The 15,449-nt window shown below is 44.1% G+C and overlaps 1 protein-coding gene and 1 long non-coding RNA gene across 2 annotated transcripts in view; one reads left to right on the top strand and one right to left on the bottom strand.

Annotated features, from left to right (window-relative positions):
- Positions 1-6,844, bottom strand: part of LOC142823910 (uncharacterized) — a 58,628-nt gene extending 51,784 nt beyond the window's left edge. Inside the window, exons 1-2 of the long non-coding RNA XR_012898976.1 lie at positions 6,672-6,844; positions 660-751 (exon numbers count right to left, since the gene is read on the bottom strand). This is a non-coding gene — a long non-coding RNA (uncharacterized LOC142823910). The remainder of the gene's footprint in view (positions 1-659; positions 752-6,671) is intronic.
- The window catches only part of CD99 (CD99 molecule (Xg blood group)), a 50,750-nt gene continuing 40,853 nt past the window's right edge, over positions 5,553-15,449 (top strand). Inside the window, exon 1 of the mRNA XM_006112257.4 lies at positions 5,553-5,772. Within this exon, the coding sequence (XP_006112319.1) occupies positions 5,712-5,772 (61 nt within the window). The 5' untranslated portion in view covers positions 5,553-5,711. The remainder of the gene's footprint in view (positions 5,773-15,449) is intronic.

The following is a 15,449-nucleotide window of genomic DNA, read 5'->3' as shown; positions in this document are numbered from 1 at the left end:
CGACCGCCGCGAGGCGCGGTCCGGGACGGCCGGCAGACGCCGCCCAGGGGAGCGGCGTCCACCCAGCCCGGTGCAGGGCATGACGTCACCCCCGCGACGGGGCCAGGTGGCGCGCATAAAGGACGTCGGGGGAGACGTCATCCCCCGGCGTCGGGCGGAAGATTTAAACGCCCGGCCTCCCGCCCAGGAGAGGGGAGGCGAGCAGGGTGATCGGGAGACCCCCGGAGGGCCGCGGGGAAGCGAATACTGGCGCCCCTGGGTGAGGTGAAACCCCGGGGGCCAGCGAAGAGGGAGAGGGACTTGGGGAAGAGGGAGAAGTGACCCAGGGCTGGGCTGCGGAACCCGAGAGCGGGGGAGTTTAGGGTTCGCAAACCCCCCCCCCCCGTTGCTGGCTGGGACAAGCGTCCTGGCTTTAGGGCCCTGGGTTGGGGTCCAGAGTGAGGGCGGGCCCGGACCCCCTCCCTCTCACCCTTTCCCGAAAGGGTGGTCATTGGGGCCACGGTCGCGTTGTGCGGGATCAGCGCGGCGCGGCGAGTGTAGTAGAATTAAAGGTCTTTAATTAGGAAACTTAGCTTGTTGGGCATCAAACCAGTCAGGAAAGGGGGGATCCCCCCCCCTCTCCCCCCTTCCGCCGGGACGGAGGCCTAACACCTACTCACACGTGGGAGTCCCTACAGCCTGGTTGCACAGAGGAATGAATATCATTTGAAGCCTGAATCTATGCCAGAAGTAGTTTCATCTGGGGCTTGAGCTGAAACAAAGAATTCAAGTTTCATCTCGCATTCATGCTTTCATAGTGATAGGTCTTCTAGTGTCTCCAGTATTTTAATTTATTTTCCAATGAATTTTAATAGTTGAATAAAGTACAAAAGCAGTGTGTCTATTCTGCAGATGTGAGAGGTACTTTGCCTCCAACCTCTTTTTTTCACTATGCACCTTGAGGTAGATACCTCTAATTCATGAAATTTATACATTGTTATATTGCTTAAATATGGGTGAGGTTGGCGCGCGCGCACGCACACACATACACACACACACGCACACACACCACACATACACACACAAAAGTTTGTGCTTTAAAGTAATATTCATCAAGAGTTACATATTGCTAGACACTGCTGGAGGAATTGTGTCACTAATGGAACATTCAAGTAATTTAGGAAAAACAGTTTCTGGATAATATTTTACAGACCTCATTAGGTCAAATGCTAGGCGGTTCTCACCATTCTTGAATTAATCAAAGGAGTCTGATCCTTAGAGCCCTGCAAATATGCAGATATTTGTTTTCTATCCATGGGCAACCACATCTGCAACATGTGGCTCCAGATATCCCCAGCTCATTTTTTCAGGCTTGGATGTGGATGCAGACTCAAATTTTGCACCTAGTCCCTGCAATGTCAATGCAGATATCCATGGCTCATTTTTGCATATGTGAATGGGGATACAAATTTTGTATCTGCACAGAACTCTACTGGTAGTCTCTCCATATGAGTATACAGTTCCTATTAACATTAATAGGAACAGAGTGCATGCAGGCTGAAGGAAGAATAATCTTTATGGTCTCTCCCTTTCATTGAGTTAAATAATGATTTTTTGACAGTGCCTGGCCCTAGAGCCTGTATCATTTGTTGGAGGCAGGGAAAACTGGACCCTCTCTCCCCCTCCCCCATCACTTAGGGACGGCATGAGTGAACAGACGGGTAACATCACAACTGCATAGAAAAAAAATAAATATTTGTCTTTCCATTGTCTCTCTGTGTAAGGATCCAACTTTGAGGAGCACCCACAGAACCTTACTGATTTTGGGAAGACTTAAATCCACAAGGTATGCAAAAACTAGAAGGCACAAGGTTAAGCAGAGTGGAGACAGTAAAAGAGCTGTACACATGTACTTCATTCAGAAGAGGTAAAAACGGGAGGAAACTGGGGAGAATGAGCCTTCATCTCAGCATCAAATGGCTAAAAGTAACAGCTGCTTTCTTCCCTCTCTGGAACAGCTCTTGTCAACTCCTGCTCACCTTCTATCTTGCAGTCTGTGAGTAAGTGGCTAGGTCTCATGGGCAGCGAGGTGGCCTAGTGGTTAAGTCCCGGTGCTAGCTAGGGGCTCGGGGTGTAGGACTTCTGGCCGCTTGTCAAAGTCTGCTCCTTCAGTTTGGGGCATGGCCCCAGGAGTCCAATTTCCACCTCCTCAGTTGGGTTTTCCCTCTGCTTCTCCCCCTTTGCACCCGGGAGTGAGGGGTATTGGAGGCTTGCATCCTCCTGTGGCTGACTCAGCAGACAGCTCTGGCTCAGGTCCTGCGGACGGCAGAACCAACTCCTGCCTCTTGGCTGGTCAGCCCCTAACCAAGCCAGGTTTCCTCCTTGTATTCTCCCTCCAGGCCTGGCATTGGCTGCAGGTAAAAAGGGGTGGGGCAAATTGGGGAAAAAGGTCTTGTTTAGCCCCTGCAATGCCAGGCCCTCCTCTCACGCCCCCACAGGGTACAATATACATGTATTAGCCATTTATTCTAAGCCTGTTTGAATTACATGAAAAGTCAATGTTTCACCTCTATTCTTTTTATTCGGAAGATTCCAGACATGTTACAGCTGGTAATTCTAATTTGCATGGTCCCACCTACAATAGCAAGTGTAGTATTTATCATTCACTCACTATACCATAAAAGATATCGCAGAAGAGCTCAGTCAAGGGTGCCAACAATGAAAACATATTTGAAAAAGTTGTTTTTTTTAATATTTAGAAAGGAGATAAAAAATAACTTGGTAACCATAGGATGAAAAAAAAATGGTCTAGAGAAGGTAGATCGGGGTGCCTATTTTACCTGTCTTTAAAACAAGAATAAAACAACATTTAATGAAACTAAAGAGTGGAAAATTCAAAACCAATAAAATATGTTTCCGTGTAATGCATAATGAATGTGACACATTGTTACTGAATATCATAATGGCCAGTAAATTAGTAAGATGTAGAAAAGAATTAGATATTTATATGCATACCACAAATATCCATTTGTAATTAACGTTAATAAATATACATTTTGTAAAAGATATGAAACCTCATGCTTCATAGTTTAAACTTAGTGCAATCCAAGATTATAAGAAGACCAAGTGTGAAGGCTGATTAGTCCACATCTGCCTAATGTGATGTTACTTTCACCTCTTCTGAAGATTGCACTTTGTCTGATATTGTCGTCTTTTGGAAATAGAATACTGCACTACATGGACAATGGATCTGATGTAGTATGACAACGCCTATATTTTTCCTACAGTAAATAGATTTGTTTTTTCCCATCAATTAGACAATCAAGAAATCTGTCCTGAATCAACAGTACAAATCGTCTAATGCTTAAAATGCTATCTTACCACAAAACATGATTAATTGGGGATATGTAATAAATACTTCTGAGGGTGTAGTGCACTGAAGTTCTTGTTAAACAATTATTTTGTCAGTTGACCACCTTGTTTGAATGTCCAAATATCCCGTTCTGGCAAAAGATTTACTTTGATAAACATCATGAACAATTTAGTATGCATGCACTGTAAGTATTTTTGCTTAAGCACTCCATAGCACTATTTTGGACCATTGTCTGACGGTGCATATTTGTAATTAATTCATTCCTATTTCTTAGGCCTTGATGTCTAGAGAAAAGAAAGCTTTTAAACATTCTTTTAAATTAACTTAGTAGAAGTGTTAATGGTTGAAAGAGCCATCTTCTGCTATTTAGGTGTCTTTCCCTTGATAAAAACTGATAACTAACAGTATTTCTTCTCCAAAACTCACCTTTCTGGGCTTGTTGTTGTTGTTAAGGAAGGATTAATATGTTTTAATCATTTTATATAAAACCATATATGAGCATCATTTTTGTGTACTGTATTCAACTTATTTCAAGAGCAGTTTAATAAACTGCAGCCAAACTCATTTAGCAGATAAGCTCCTCTCTCTGCTTTCACCAGTTAAATAAGGTTGGGTCTGATTAGTATTTGGCTAATGGACACAAAAGCAGGATAAAAGGGGGGAATCAGACAGTTTATGACATGGATGGTTTTGATTCATGATTACAAGGTACTCTTTTCACTGAATCAACATTTAATTATATCCTAGCATTTTGGGAGTGGTCAGTATGCTGTGGGAGATTCCATTATTCTGCTAAGACTTAAAACTAAAATCCTGACTACTTGAATTAATATTGCAAGAGTCTGTGGCTTGGTCAAAATTTAATTTGGTGAATTAACAAAGAAAATTGAAGTTGACAGAATATAATTTCATCTGGAGAAGGTATTCACTCCCTCTCCCAAACTATTGTACAGTATTGCTGTGTATCATTAAGCTCCCCCCAAACGTTGCTGTACTTCAGTAAAGGCGAAGATACTTTCCAATGAAAGGCACTCTTTGAATCTTTATATTTTGATATATCTTATTTATTTAGCTTGATATGATTATTTGGTATATATTTGCATATCTGGGGAAGCAGACAGAATTAAAGGACATTATTCTTTGTGGAAACCTCTACATTGTAACTTTGATGAAGAAATATAGAGTTTTGTTTAGCTGTGTTTGAATAAAAAATCTTATATTTTGTAAACAGTCTTCCCACAGCTGAAGAATTCATGTGAAAATCAAATATGTCACTTACTGTGACATGTTGCACAAAAGGAATTTTAATAAAAATTTGTGTCCTCTTAATTTGGTCATAAAAGATCCAAACTTGCATTTCTTGTGCACCCCAAATTCTCTTCAATTTCCAGGGAAATTTAAAGAGATTCAAAAGATCTACTCTCTTTTCAATAGGCATGCAAACAAAGAGAAAGATGTTTCCCATACCATGCTTACCCTGAATCAGGCTACCTCCTGCCACTTAACTTACTGGAGGCAAGACACGTATATCTCTAACAGAGTCATCTAATTCCAAGATTTAGTGAGATAGTCTCTTTTACTGGCCCAATAAACTATATTGCCTCATTCACATTATCTCTGTCTCTCCTGAGACCCACATGGCTACAGCTACAACTGCCTACCATTCCAGGAGGAGGTCAGTTTCTTTGCAGGCCCAAAAAAGAATCTGCCGCTGTAGCTTTTGCCAGACTGCAAGGGGAAAATAACAGATGTTGGCACCTACTGCGCTGAGTCAAAGCTTGCACCAATGTCTGGCACAGATCTGTCCTCCCACTAGCTACGAACGCTGCTCTCTTGCCCTCCCTGCACCCGTCAGCAGCCAACCTAATGCGCCCGGCTGCCTTGCCAAGCCGTTTTCCGCAGCTCGGGGACAGCAGCTGTCTCTCCGCGGCTGCAGGGCGAGTCCTGCTGCACCGCACCCCACCCCACCCGCTCGTCTCTCGTGACTTAAGGCGTGGCAGCGCTGGCAGGCGCGCACTGTGTCTTCTGCGGGCCAGCCAGGCTGGAGTGGGGAGGGGGGGGACTTAGAAGGGGGGGAGTGGCTGCTCCCTCCTCTTATTGGCTGCGGGGGGCCGGCTCTCTCTCCGGATTGGCTCTGGCGGGGCGGTTTCCTGGGGGGGGGGGGAGCCCGTTTCTGGTTGCGGGGCTGGCTGCCACTGGGCTCACTGTGAGAGCGCGCGCGGGGAGGGCTGTGCGGCGGCTGCTGCCTGTGGCTAGTGGAGCTCGTGGCTTGGAAACAAAAAGTTGCAGGGGAGCGCGTGTGGGCGGGGAAGCTGCGGGGAAAGTGGGGCACCTTTCTGGGGAGCGGCAGCGGCGGATCATGCAGCGGGGCAGACTCACCCTCCTGCTCTCTCTGGCTTTTCTCCTGCTCCACGTGAGAGGTAAGAAGGTGGCGCTGGCACTGGGGGAAGAAGGCGGCTTCTCTGCAAATGTCCCTTTGTGTGTGTGTGCGCGTGTGGGGAGGGGAGGGAGGGGAGCTCTCTCTCTCCCTGCCAGGAGATCTACGGCGGGAGGGCGGATGGGGGGATTGCACCCCCCTACCCATCCTTCCCTCTCCCTCGCCGCCTGGGCTTGAGTGCTGGAAGGAGTAGCCCGCTCCCAGCGGCGACGGAACAAAGGCGAGTCTCCTGGGCGGAGGGCGGAGGGGAGGGCCAGGGGGCAGATCGGCAGGGCTGTGTGGTTCTCAGGGCGGCGTTGTAACGCAGACGGGGCGAGGCGCAGGCAGGTCACCCCTATCTGGGCTTCCAGGCACCGCCGCCGGGCAAGAACGAACAAAGAGCGGGAGGCGGGGGCGCCAAGTGGCGCTGTGGGGTTTCGTTGGGGCTCCCTGGGGGTGTCCAGGGCTGGCCCGCCACCTCCCACCGCCTCCCTGGATGGGACTAGCCTGAGGCTCTGCCTCTGCTCCCCCAGCGACAGCCACTCGTAGGAGGCAACCGGATGGGGGGGAAAACTTGATTTTTTTGTGCAGTCAGGAAGGACTTGACTCATCTATTTGGCGGCTCCTTTTTTGTTGTTGTTTGTTTTTTTGCGGTTGCATTCAGTCCCCCGGGAAACTGGATTTGCAGCGATTGCGGGGAAGTAGCCTTAACTATAGCACTGAGCGTGAGGCAGAGGGGGAGGATTTGCCACAGGCCTGGGACCTGGAAATAAGCGAGGAATATTATATTGGACCCATTGGGCTGCTCGTTGTCCGGTTTCGGAGAACTGAACGGATCTGGGAGTTGCCTCTCTCTGAGCTCCTAGCTGCGGGCGGGGAGAGGAGGGAGAGAATGCTACGTACATTTAAAGCTGGGAAATCCTCAGCTGCCTTCCTGCCCCACCCAAAGCAGCGCGGTGGATCTGGCTGACTTCTTTCAGAAGAGGTGGCATGCCTGAAATGCACGTCGTTCTCCCACCAGATCTGCACAGTGATCGCCAGTTGAATCTTAGATACCCGAGGTCGCTTACATAGCTGATGATGTTGCCCTTAAAAAAAAATCACACAGCTGCTAAGTTTAATGATCTTACTTGCATAGCATGAACATGTTTTTTAAAATCTCTCCGTTTATATAGTGTCTCTACCTGCCATATTCTGTTTTGGTGCGTTTTCATTAGTGTGCGCGTGGGAGGGAGGACTTTTCTTGAATGCCACTGGGAATTTTGGCACAGTCAGAGCGTTAGAGCAACTTCCATTTTAGGAAAGAAAGAGGAGTTACTTTAAGTCAGAGCAACAGCTATCCACTAGAAAGTTAGCTGTGAGTTATCGGTATAGTTGCTCCCCCCGCACTCCCCCGGCCACTCCCTTGGGAAGCTCTGAGGTAAACAAACAAAAACTTCACTGAAAATTTTCCTTTGATTTTAACATTCCCGTGAGCAAATTTCCTTTAACTTTGACACTTTTGTCCAATTTTCTTGCACAGAATATTTATTTAAAAGCAATAGGGCAAATTGCTAGGACTGAAATGCAGTATTTGGAGAAATGAAGCTACTGTGGCTAAAACTACTTTATCCAGTAAAAATGTATGTATGCTTTTAATAGTTAAGGTCTGAGATGATACTGGGATATGTGATACAAACTTCCACTTAGTTTTCACAATTTGTCATTTAATTACTTCTTGAAAAGATACTTTTTTGCCACTATCCTAAGAAACCTACAAAAGCGACGAGGGGTCCTGTGGCACCTTATAGACTAACTGAAGTGTAGGAGCATAAGCTTTCGTGGGCAAAGACCCACTTCTTCAGTCTATAAGGTGCCACAGGACTCCTCGTCGCTTTTGCAGATTCAGACTAACATGGCTACCCCTCTGATACTAAGAAACCTAGTTGATGCTGCAGTCTTTTTTTTTTCTTTTTTCCCAAATGTTTAGCAGAACTGCTAGTTTAAAATCACTTGTTGCTTTCAAGCACCAAAGGGCATGCAATAGAGGGAGAAGAGGATGTTAAGTGCTTGACAGATCTGTACAAAAAGGTAAATTGTTTTGACACATTGAGTACCCTTAACTAAGCTTGTTGTGATTGGGGTTACAAATATCAGCATAAATCAGGTAGGCTTTGCAAAACTAGGATAAAATAATATATCCTAAATTTTGAAATGGTGTTTAAAATGCCACTGTCTGTAGGGCGTCCTGTTTGGATTTTACAGAATTGCTATAGACAAACTAGTGATTCTGATCCTGCAAAAGCTTAAGCTGTTATGTAGCTGTACTCTCAGTTAACTTCAGTGGAACTACTCTGTTTTTATAAATAAGCATGAGTGGGTAGCACTGTGTCTTTTTGTTTATTTTTTTTTTAAATATCATAAAATGTTTGTCATTCCAAAATAAAATTGCTTCAGTGTTAATGATGTTATAAACACAGGCCAAATTTGTTTAAACTAGCATTTAGACATGAAGGTGAGATTTTCAAAATGTGTAATTTCATAGCAGAAAAAATTCAGTGTAGTAGCTGAAATTTTACTAAAATGTTATTAGAGAAGTAGATAAATACAAAACATTCACCTTACCATTTTAAAATAAAATAGAAGGAATGTAAAAAAATGAAAATTTATAAATAAAAATTGTGATTTTAATTGCCCAGGTCTCAATTGTATAATTTTCTAGTTGGTTTAAATTTAGACTTTGAACAAAATGGTCAAAGAGCAATTAAATTATGTATTGCAATGTTAATAGCATGTGGATCAAATTCCTTCCTGTATCATTCTGAAAATATAATTCCATGTTAAACAAGCAGTTAATGATAGCATTTCCTTTGAAATACTATTCCCCATTTTCTGGTGGGTGGGCATCATTTTATAGAGCCATGCATTCTGTATTAGGATGCTGAAAATGTGCAGAGGGCTATTACTTACCTCTCACTGAAAAGAGTTCACTTCTGTGTTTAAGACTTTGAAGGATTTTACTTTTGTACAGATTACACAGATAATTTATATAACAGTTGTGCATGCTAAAGCAAAATGACATCCGTGCAGAAGTTCTCTGAAATCATCACCATGTAACTTGGCAACAGTTGAACAAAACTCAGCGCTGCTCTACACATCCAGAATCACTTTCTGTATATTCATGTTTGCTTTTACTACTTGGGCACGTCATATGGGGTGTAGCTAAACTTACACTGTTTTTATTTGTCTGACTTCTGTTACTATGATTGGTAAGGCATTATTTGACTGGAAGATGCAGTTTAGTGTGAAACTACTGTAATTGATGTAATTTATTCTTTTACTATTGTAAGAAGATGAGAGTGAACTCAGAAATGTACTAGCCAGAGGCCAATATGACAAGAGCGTGTCATTGGTATGAAGGAAGGGAGGGGAAATGCAATTCACCAGAGAGTTCCGGGGAAGCAAGGTTCATCCTCAACTGGTAGAAAGGGGAGGATATGTGGGTTGGGCTTATACCTGGCTGCATTTCCCTTTTCTTTCGAATGTGGAAGAGAGGAGCAACAATTTATCTTCCATGAATCTGACTAATGTTTGATAAATTTGACATCCTAGAGCTACTTGCTAGGAAACTAAAGGAGTAAGTGGTGGCTGCACCATTAAAGTGCTCTTCAGTCTGACAGCACAACAGTTAATATTTGGAAGTTTCTTTGCAATAAGAAGAACACTGTCAATGAAAGCAGAAATTATGTAGAAGCTGGAAACTTAGCTTATGCTGCCTTCATGCACATGTTTGCTAGGGAGAATTTCCTACTTGCCATGGAAGTAAATTTTTCAAGGTTGGGTATTAAATTATCGCAGCGTACAGGAACTAAATAAAGAGCTTTAGTTAAACAGATCAAGAAAGCAGAACATGCAAAACAAATGCCATTGAAAGATGGCACCAAATATAGAGGGAAGCACAGAGGTTGCTGGGATGTGAAACAATGCATCACAGGGTATTTGACAGGACCCAGAATGCCCCATTACTGCCTCCTCTGCCTTCCCACAAGCCTCAGCAGTGGAAGAGGTGCTTTGTGAGTGGCCCAGATGCACTGCTCCAAATGCAAGCTGCAAGTCCCACAAGTGTATTTACACTGCTGTGCTGGCAGCTGACAGTGTGAACACACAACAGTGGTTTCACTTTTTGCACTCTGAGTTTCAAAGCTGTATTAACTCAGTGTTCAGTTGTAAACTTTTGAAAGAACAATCATAACCTTTCAGAGTTAAGAACATTTCAGTTATTAGCAACCTCCATTCCTGAAATGTTTGTTACTCTGATGTTCTACTGTATAGACTTCAGCTATGTGCAGGATGGAGGATGAGAATATGTCATCCACAAGACCTGTTCATAAGGCATCTTTTAATCCCTGGTCTTACCTTTTACCTCACGTAATAGAATTTGATTAAGTAAAAATAAGTTTGGGTTGTTGTTTTTTGTTTTTGCCCCAGGATATCAATTGTCTTCTTTGTTGTCTGCTAACTTGGTCTTTGAGTCTAAATAAAAGTTGACATTTTCATTACACAAAAGCTGTTTGTAAACTCCAGAGTTTATGTTGTCTGCATTTGATCTGTTGGCATTTTAGTTATAATATTCTCTTCTCACATTGGTTTTTTTCATTTTAATTTAAATTAGACCAGACATTCATTTCAATGTTTTCTTTGTTTGATTTTTGCTCAGAACTAGTGAATTATTTCACAATAGATATTGAACTGTGGGGATACAAAGTTATTTAATAAAAATTTCTGTGAATAAAGTTAGGTTTGCAGTTGTAAAAAAGAATATATCTAATAGATTTGATGGTAATGATACAATTGTTAGAGGAGTTCAGTTTTAAAGACTTCTCTCCAAACAATTACTCTTTCAATCTGAGATGCCTAGTGCACTACTAGCTACTCCTCATTTGAAGTAACTACATTTGTTGGCAGAGGAGAAGATGTGCTTAATGTATTTTTCCCAAAGGCTTCTACTGTGTGTGTGTGTGTGTGTGTGTGTGTGTGTGTGTGTACAAAATTGTGGACACAAAGTGCACTTTGCAGATGCAAAATGAGCATATACACTTTACACGTAATTCATCCTCCAATGAATACCACAGGGGCACATTCCAACACTTTCTAACTTAAGACTATTTAAAGAGCATGTGTAGGTATTTGCATCTGCAAAAAGTAGTCACCTTGGAAGTTCGCTCCTTCCAGAGAAGTACTACCTAGCTTTTAGTATCCCTTAGTTATAAAGTTAGGTCACAACCACAACACAGTCAGGTTAAGTTATATCTAAGGATAAGCCAGCTTACTACTTTACAACATAACCAAAAACTTTAATCTCTACAACACATCGAATATTCAGTTTTCCTTTAAAAAGCTGAATGTTATCATTCATTGTTCCTTCTCAAAGAAAAAATTAGCTTAAATTTGAAAAGTGGTTCAGATTCAGGTACTGATTGATGTACAGGAAATGATATAATGGAAAGATTTTTTTCATTAACTTTTTCTCAATAAAAAATGTATTAGCACAAACCAAGTCTTATAATTTATAATACCCAAAAAGTTACTACACGTTGTCAAGACTTGTGATGAACACTGAACAGGACCTGCTACAATTAGGCTTCCTTAACCAGTTATACACTTACCAGGAAGTTCTCCTTCTTCCCTCCCATCACCACCTAAGGACAAACTGTCTGTCAATTCATTGTTTGTTCTGCCCCTTCAAAAACTAAGTCATCAGTAGCCTCCTTTATTATGCTGCTCATTGAGGATTTCTGGGTTTAAAGGCAATAAGACTATCATCAGTTACAGCAATATTCTTCTCCCTTTCTGTTTATGAAAAATTATACAAATGTCTGGAACTACAGAGCTTCCAGGATCATTACACATTCCTCAGGAAGGTATTATATTCCTCAGGTGGAGATCACAAGCAGACAACATCATTCCCATGAAATTTTCATGGCAACAGAGAATATGTCTCAAACCAGAACAGGGGAGTTAAGGGGCATGTTTCAGAGTTCTCACAAGAACCTCATTGTGTGCCTGGCTCTGTGTATTTCAGGATTCAGCAGTTTCCTCACACAACTGAATGTGAAAGACTGAATGTTACAGCTATTCAAAAGAAATCTACAAGTTGACAAATTATGGCAATTACAAAGGAAATGAACAGATAAACAGTTCAGAAATTAGTTGAAAATTCAGGTTCATTCTAGGAATGTAAGCTACTAGTCGACTACCCGATAAGCAAATGCAGAGAGAGGCAGCAAAGGCGGGCGGGGGCGAGTGGAAGCCAGTGCTGGGGGTAAGGGTGGCTTAAAAGCCAGTTCCCCCCAGAACTGTCTCCTCAGGGAGCGGGGAGGCAGAGGGCAGTGGGGAAAAGGTGCAAGTGGGGATTTAAAGTCTTGCTTGTATGGTCCGCACTGCTGCTCTTCTCCCTTTGAAATATACAAGAGTCACTGGCAGCTTGCTGCCTATGGCTCTTATGCATTTCAAAGGAAGAGTGCAGAGGGGAACTTGTGCTAGCAGGAACTGATTTGATCCCTGTTGGCACCAGTTCCTGCTGCCTCTCTCCCTTTCAAAAGTACAAGAGCCACCCGTGGGTATAGCGAGTGCCCCCCTTATCGACTAATTTCGTAGTCAATGGAAATTACATTGAGTACTCGATTAGCTGATTAATCTAAATTTAACATCCCTAGTTCATTAAAAGAAGAATATTTGTCCCAAGCAGTCACCATAGAACAGAATGAGAATGTTAAATCTTGCTGCAGATAGGAAAGTAAAATTCATACTGAATAGTTTATCCTTATTTTTCATCACTACAGAACTAAATGCTGGCATAGCCTATCATTTCATTAAAGAGAATACTTTGAACTTTTATATATAGAAGTATACTTCAATGCAGCATTTTAGTAGTTACTGCTGAAAGGTTTGTAGTGTAGACAGTACCTAGTCTAGCTAGTATAGTTAAAAAGAAAGCGAAGAAGTGGTAGTATAGATTCTGGCACATGCTAGTAACACAAGTACGTATTATAGGCTGAGCCTTTCTAGTCTGGCACCCTCAGGACCTGACCAGTGTTGAACGATATTGTTTAGCAGCATTACCGACACATCCGCTGCTTATTGCAGCGGTTCCCAACTGCCAGGCCACTGCCAGGCCATGGCCCTATAGCTGCTGGGCTGTGGCGGCTTTAGGGGCCAGAGCTGGGGTACACCACTCTTGCCTTGGCTGTTGAGAGAGGCTGTCCCCCCTGCTTCTCAGCCAACCAGCGCAGGGGAAGGGTGGGGTCTCTACTACCTGCCCTTACTAAAGCCACCTCCACGCTACCAGGTTTTGATGACAAAAATTGCCTTTTGGTGACAAAACAGCGTACACCTTGCAATGTGACTTTTTTTGGGGAAAAATGCCCAGTTTTGGCAACAAAAAGCTTTCACCCCTACAAGAGGCTTTTTTCTTTTCCCCTCCCTTTATTGCAGTGTCTCTCAACATGGTCCGCGAAACCACTTGAAGAAACCTGTTAACTGGCTGCTCTGGTTTGTTTATTATTCATAGCTCCCGTTGGCTCTGGTTTGCCATTTGCAGCCAAGGGGAGCAACAGAAAGTGGTGTTTATTTTGTTTACAGAACTTGCTTCTGCCAGTATCCCACAATCTGATCACTCTGCTCAGTGTTTTGATCTCTTGTGTGCTGCAGGCATGCACCCCTATCCTTGCAAAGCTCCATGGAAATATCTGACAGCTGAGCCTGCTGCTCCATTTGGGGAACAAAGAGAAAATTCTGGAATGCTCCTGTTCTGCCCTGCACTAAAAACATAGGGGCAGGCAGTCTGCTGCTGCTGCATGGTGAGGGGGGCAGGCTACTGTGCTGTTTTTACATTCCTAATCATGGTGAGCTCATAGAGCTACTCATGGTGCGACTCCCAGCAGCTGAGTAGGCTGTGGGAGAACTCAGAGGGAATCCCAAGATGTACAGGGATCAGTTCTTCTTTCCCACAACACTATATCGTGGAATACAACATCAACAGTGAGCAATGTACAGTGGGGTGTTCCCAGTGTGGGCATGATTTATCAACAGAAAGAGCAAGTGTGAACACCCTCGAGTGATTTTTATTTTGTCGATTTTTGGATGTTGACGTAAGCTTTGTCAACAAAACTTGGCAGTGCAGATGTAGCCTAAATGTAAGAACTTATGTAGAATAGAGTGTGTGGTAGTCTCATTTCTGAGGTAATAACTTTCCCAGAAACAAACACAGCAAACATTTTAGCCTTATGCTAGTTGATTGATTATTCTGAAAATAGTCACCTCAGTCCTTACTGACACTAACTTTGTGGAAGTAAACTATGAAATAGAATTAGTTTTTGGATGTGGGTTGTGATTGGAAGGCTAGACACTGGATCTTGGGCCTTCATCTAACCAGCCGTGTTGAATGGCTTCACAGGGGCTTCCAGATTGATTGTTGCTACACAGCAGGACTGGTTTTGGTTTCTGGTAAACAGCTGTCAATAGCCTTATTAAATATTGAGCTCCTTGTGCCAGATTTTATAACCTCTGTTTATCTTACTCTTGTGTACAGGCAGTCCCCGGGTTACGTACAAGATAGGGACTGTAGGTTTGTTCTTAAGTTGAATCTGTATGTAAGTCGGAACTGGCGTCCAGATTCAGCCCCTGCTGAAACTGATGAGTTTCAACAGCGGCTGAATCTGGATGCCAGTTCTGACTTACATACAGATTCAACTTAAGAACCCCAGGCATCCCCAAGTCAGCTGCTGCTGAAACTGATCAGCGGCTGATTCCAGGAAGCCCAGGGCAGGGGCTTCCTGTAGTCAGCCACTGGTAAGTTTCAGCAGCGGCTGATTGGGGATGCCTGGGGCAGAGCAGCTGGGGTGCTGCTGGGTTGGTCCAGTAGCGCCGCTGCTCCTCGGCGCTACTGGACCAACCCAGCAGCACCCCAGCTGCTCTGCCCCAGGCGTTCTGATTCAGCCGCTGCTGAAACTGAATCAGGACGCCTGGGGCAGAGCAGCTGGGGTGCTGCCGGGTTGGTCCAGTAGCGCCCAGAGCGGCGCTACAGGACCAACCGGCAGCGCCCCCGCTGCTGTACCACAGGCGTCTGGAGCAAAGCCGCGGAGCACGGGGGCAGCGGGACAGCCCAGACGTGCCGTGGCTGTCCTGCTGCCCTCGGGCTCCGCGGCTTTGCTCTGCTTTGCTCCCCGTCCCCCTGGTCTGCAGACCAGAAGGACGGGGAGCAAAGCGGCGGAACACGCGGGCAGCAGACAGCCCAGATGCGCGTCTGGGCTGTCCGCTGCCCGCGTGCTCCGCCACTTTGCTTCCTCTCCCTGGTCTGCTGGAGACCAGGGAGAGGGCCCCGTTCGTAATTGCGGATCCGACATAAGTCGGATCCGCGTAACTCGGGGACTGCCTGTTCTGTCAGGTGTTCATTTGCTGATTCAAAGTATTCAACTTTTCTTCCTAAACTAAATGCTCCTGTAAAACTATCCATATTATCCATACCAGAACTTGTTTCGCTTGTGAAGAATGTCCTCTGTGAATAGGTTTCTCTTGTTACAAAATGCACCACTATTCTTAATGCTATCCAGTCATGAATAGATATTACTGCAGGTCAGCCTAATTTGTGATGCATCCTCTGAGTCTCAGCAGGACCACAAAGACATGTCGAAAACATAACAT

This window comes from Pelodiscus sinensis, chromosome 1 (genome assembly GCF_049634645.1).
Source record: "Pelodiscus sinensis isolate JC-2024 chromosome 1, ASM4963464v1, whole genome shotgun sequence".
Lineage (NCBI taxonomy): Eukaryota > Metazoa > Chordata > Testudines > Trionychidae > Pelodiscus > Pelodiscus sinensis.
The sequence above is the reverse complement of the archived record's forward strand: the minus strand, read 5'-3'. Positions and strand labels throughout refer to the sequence as shown.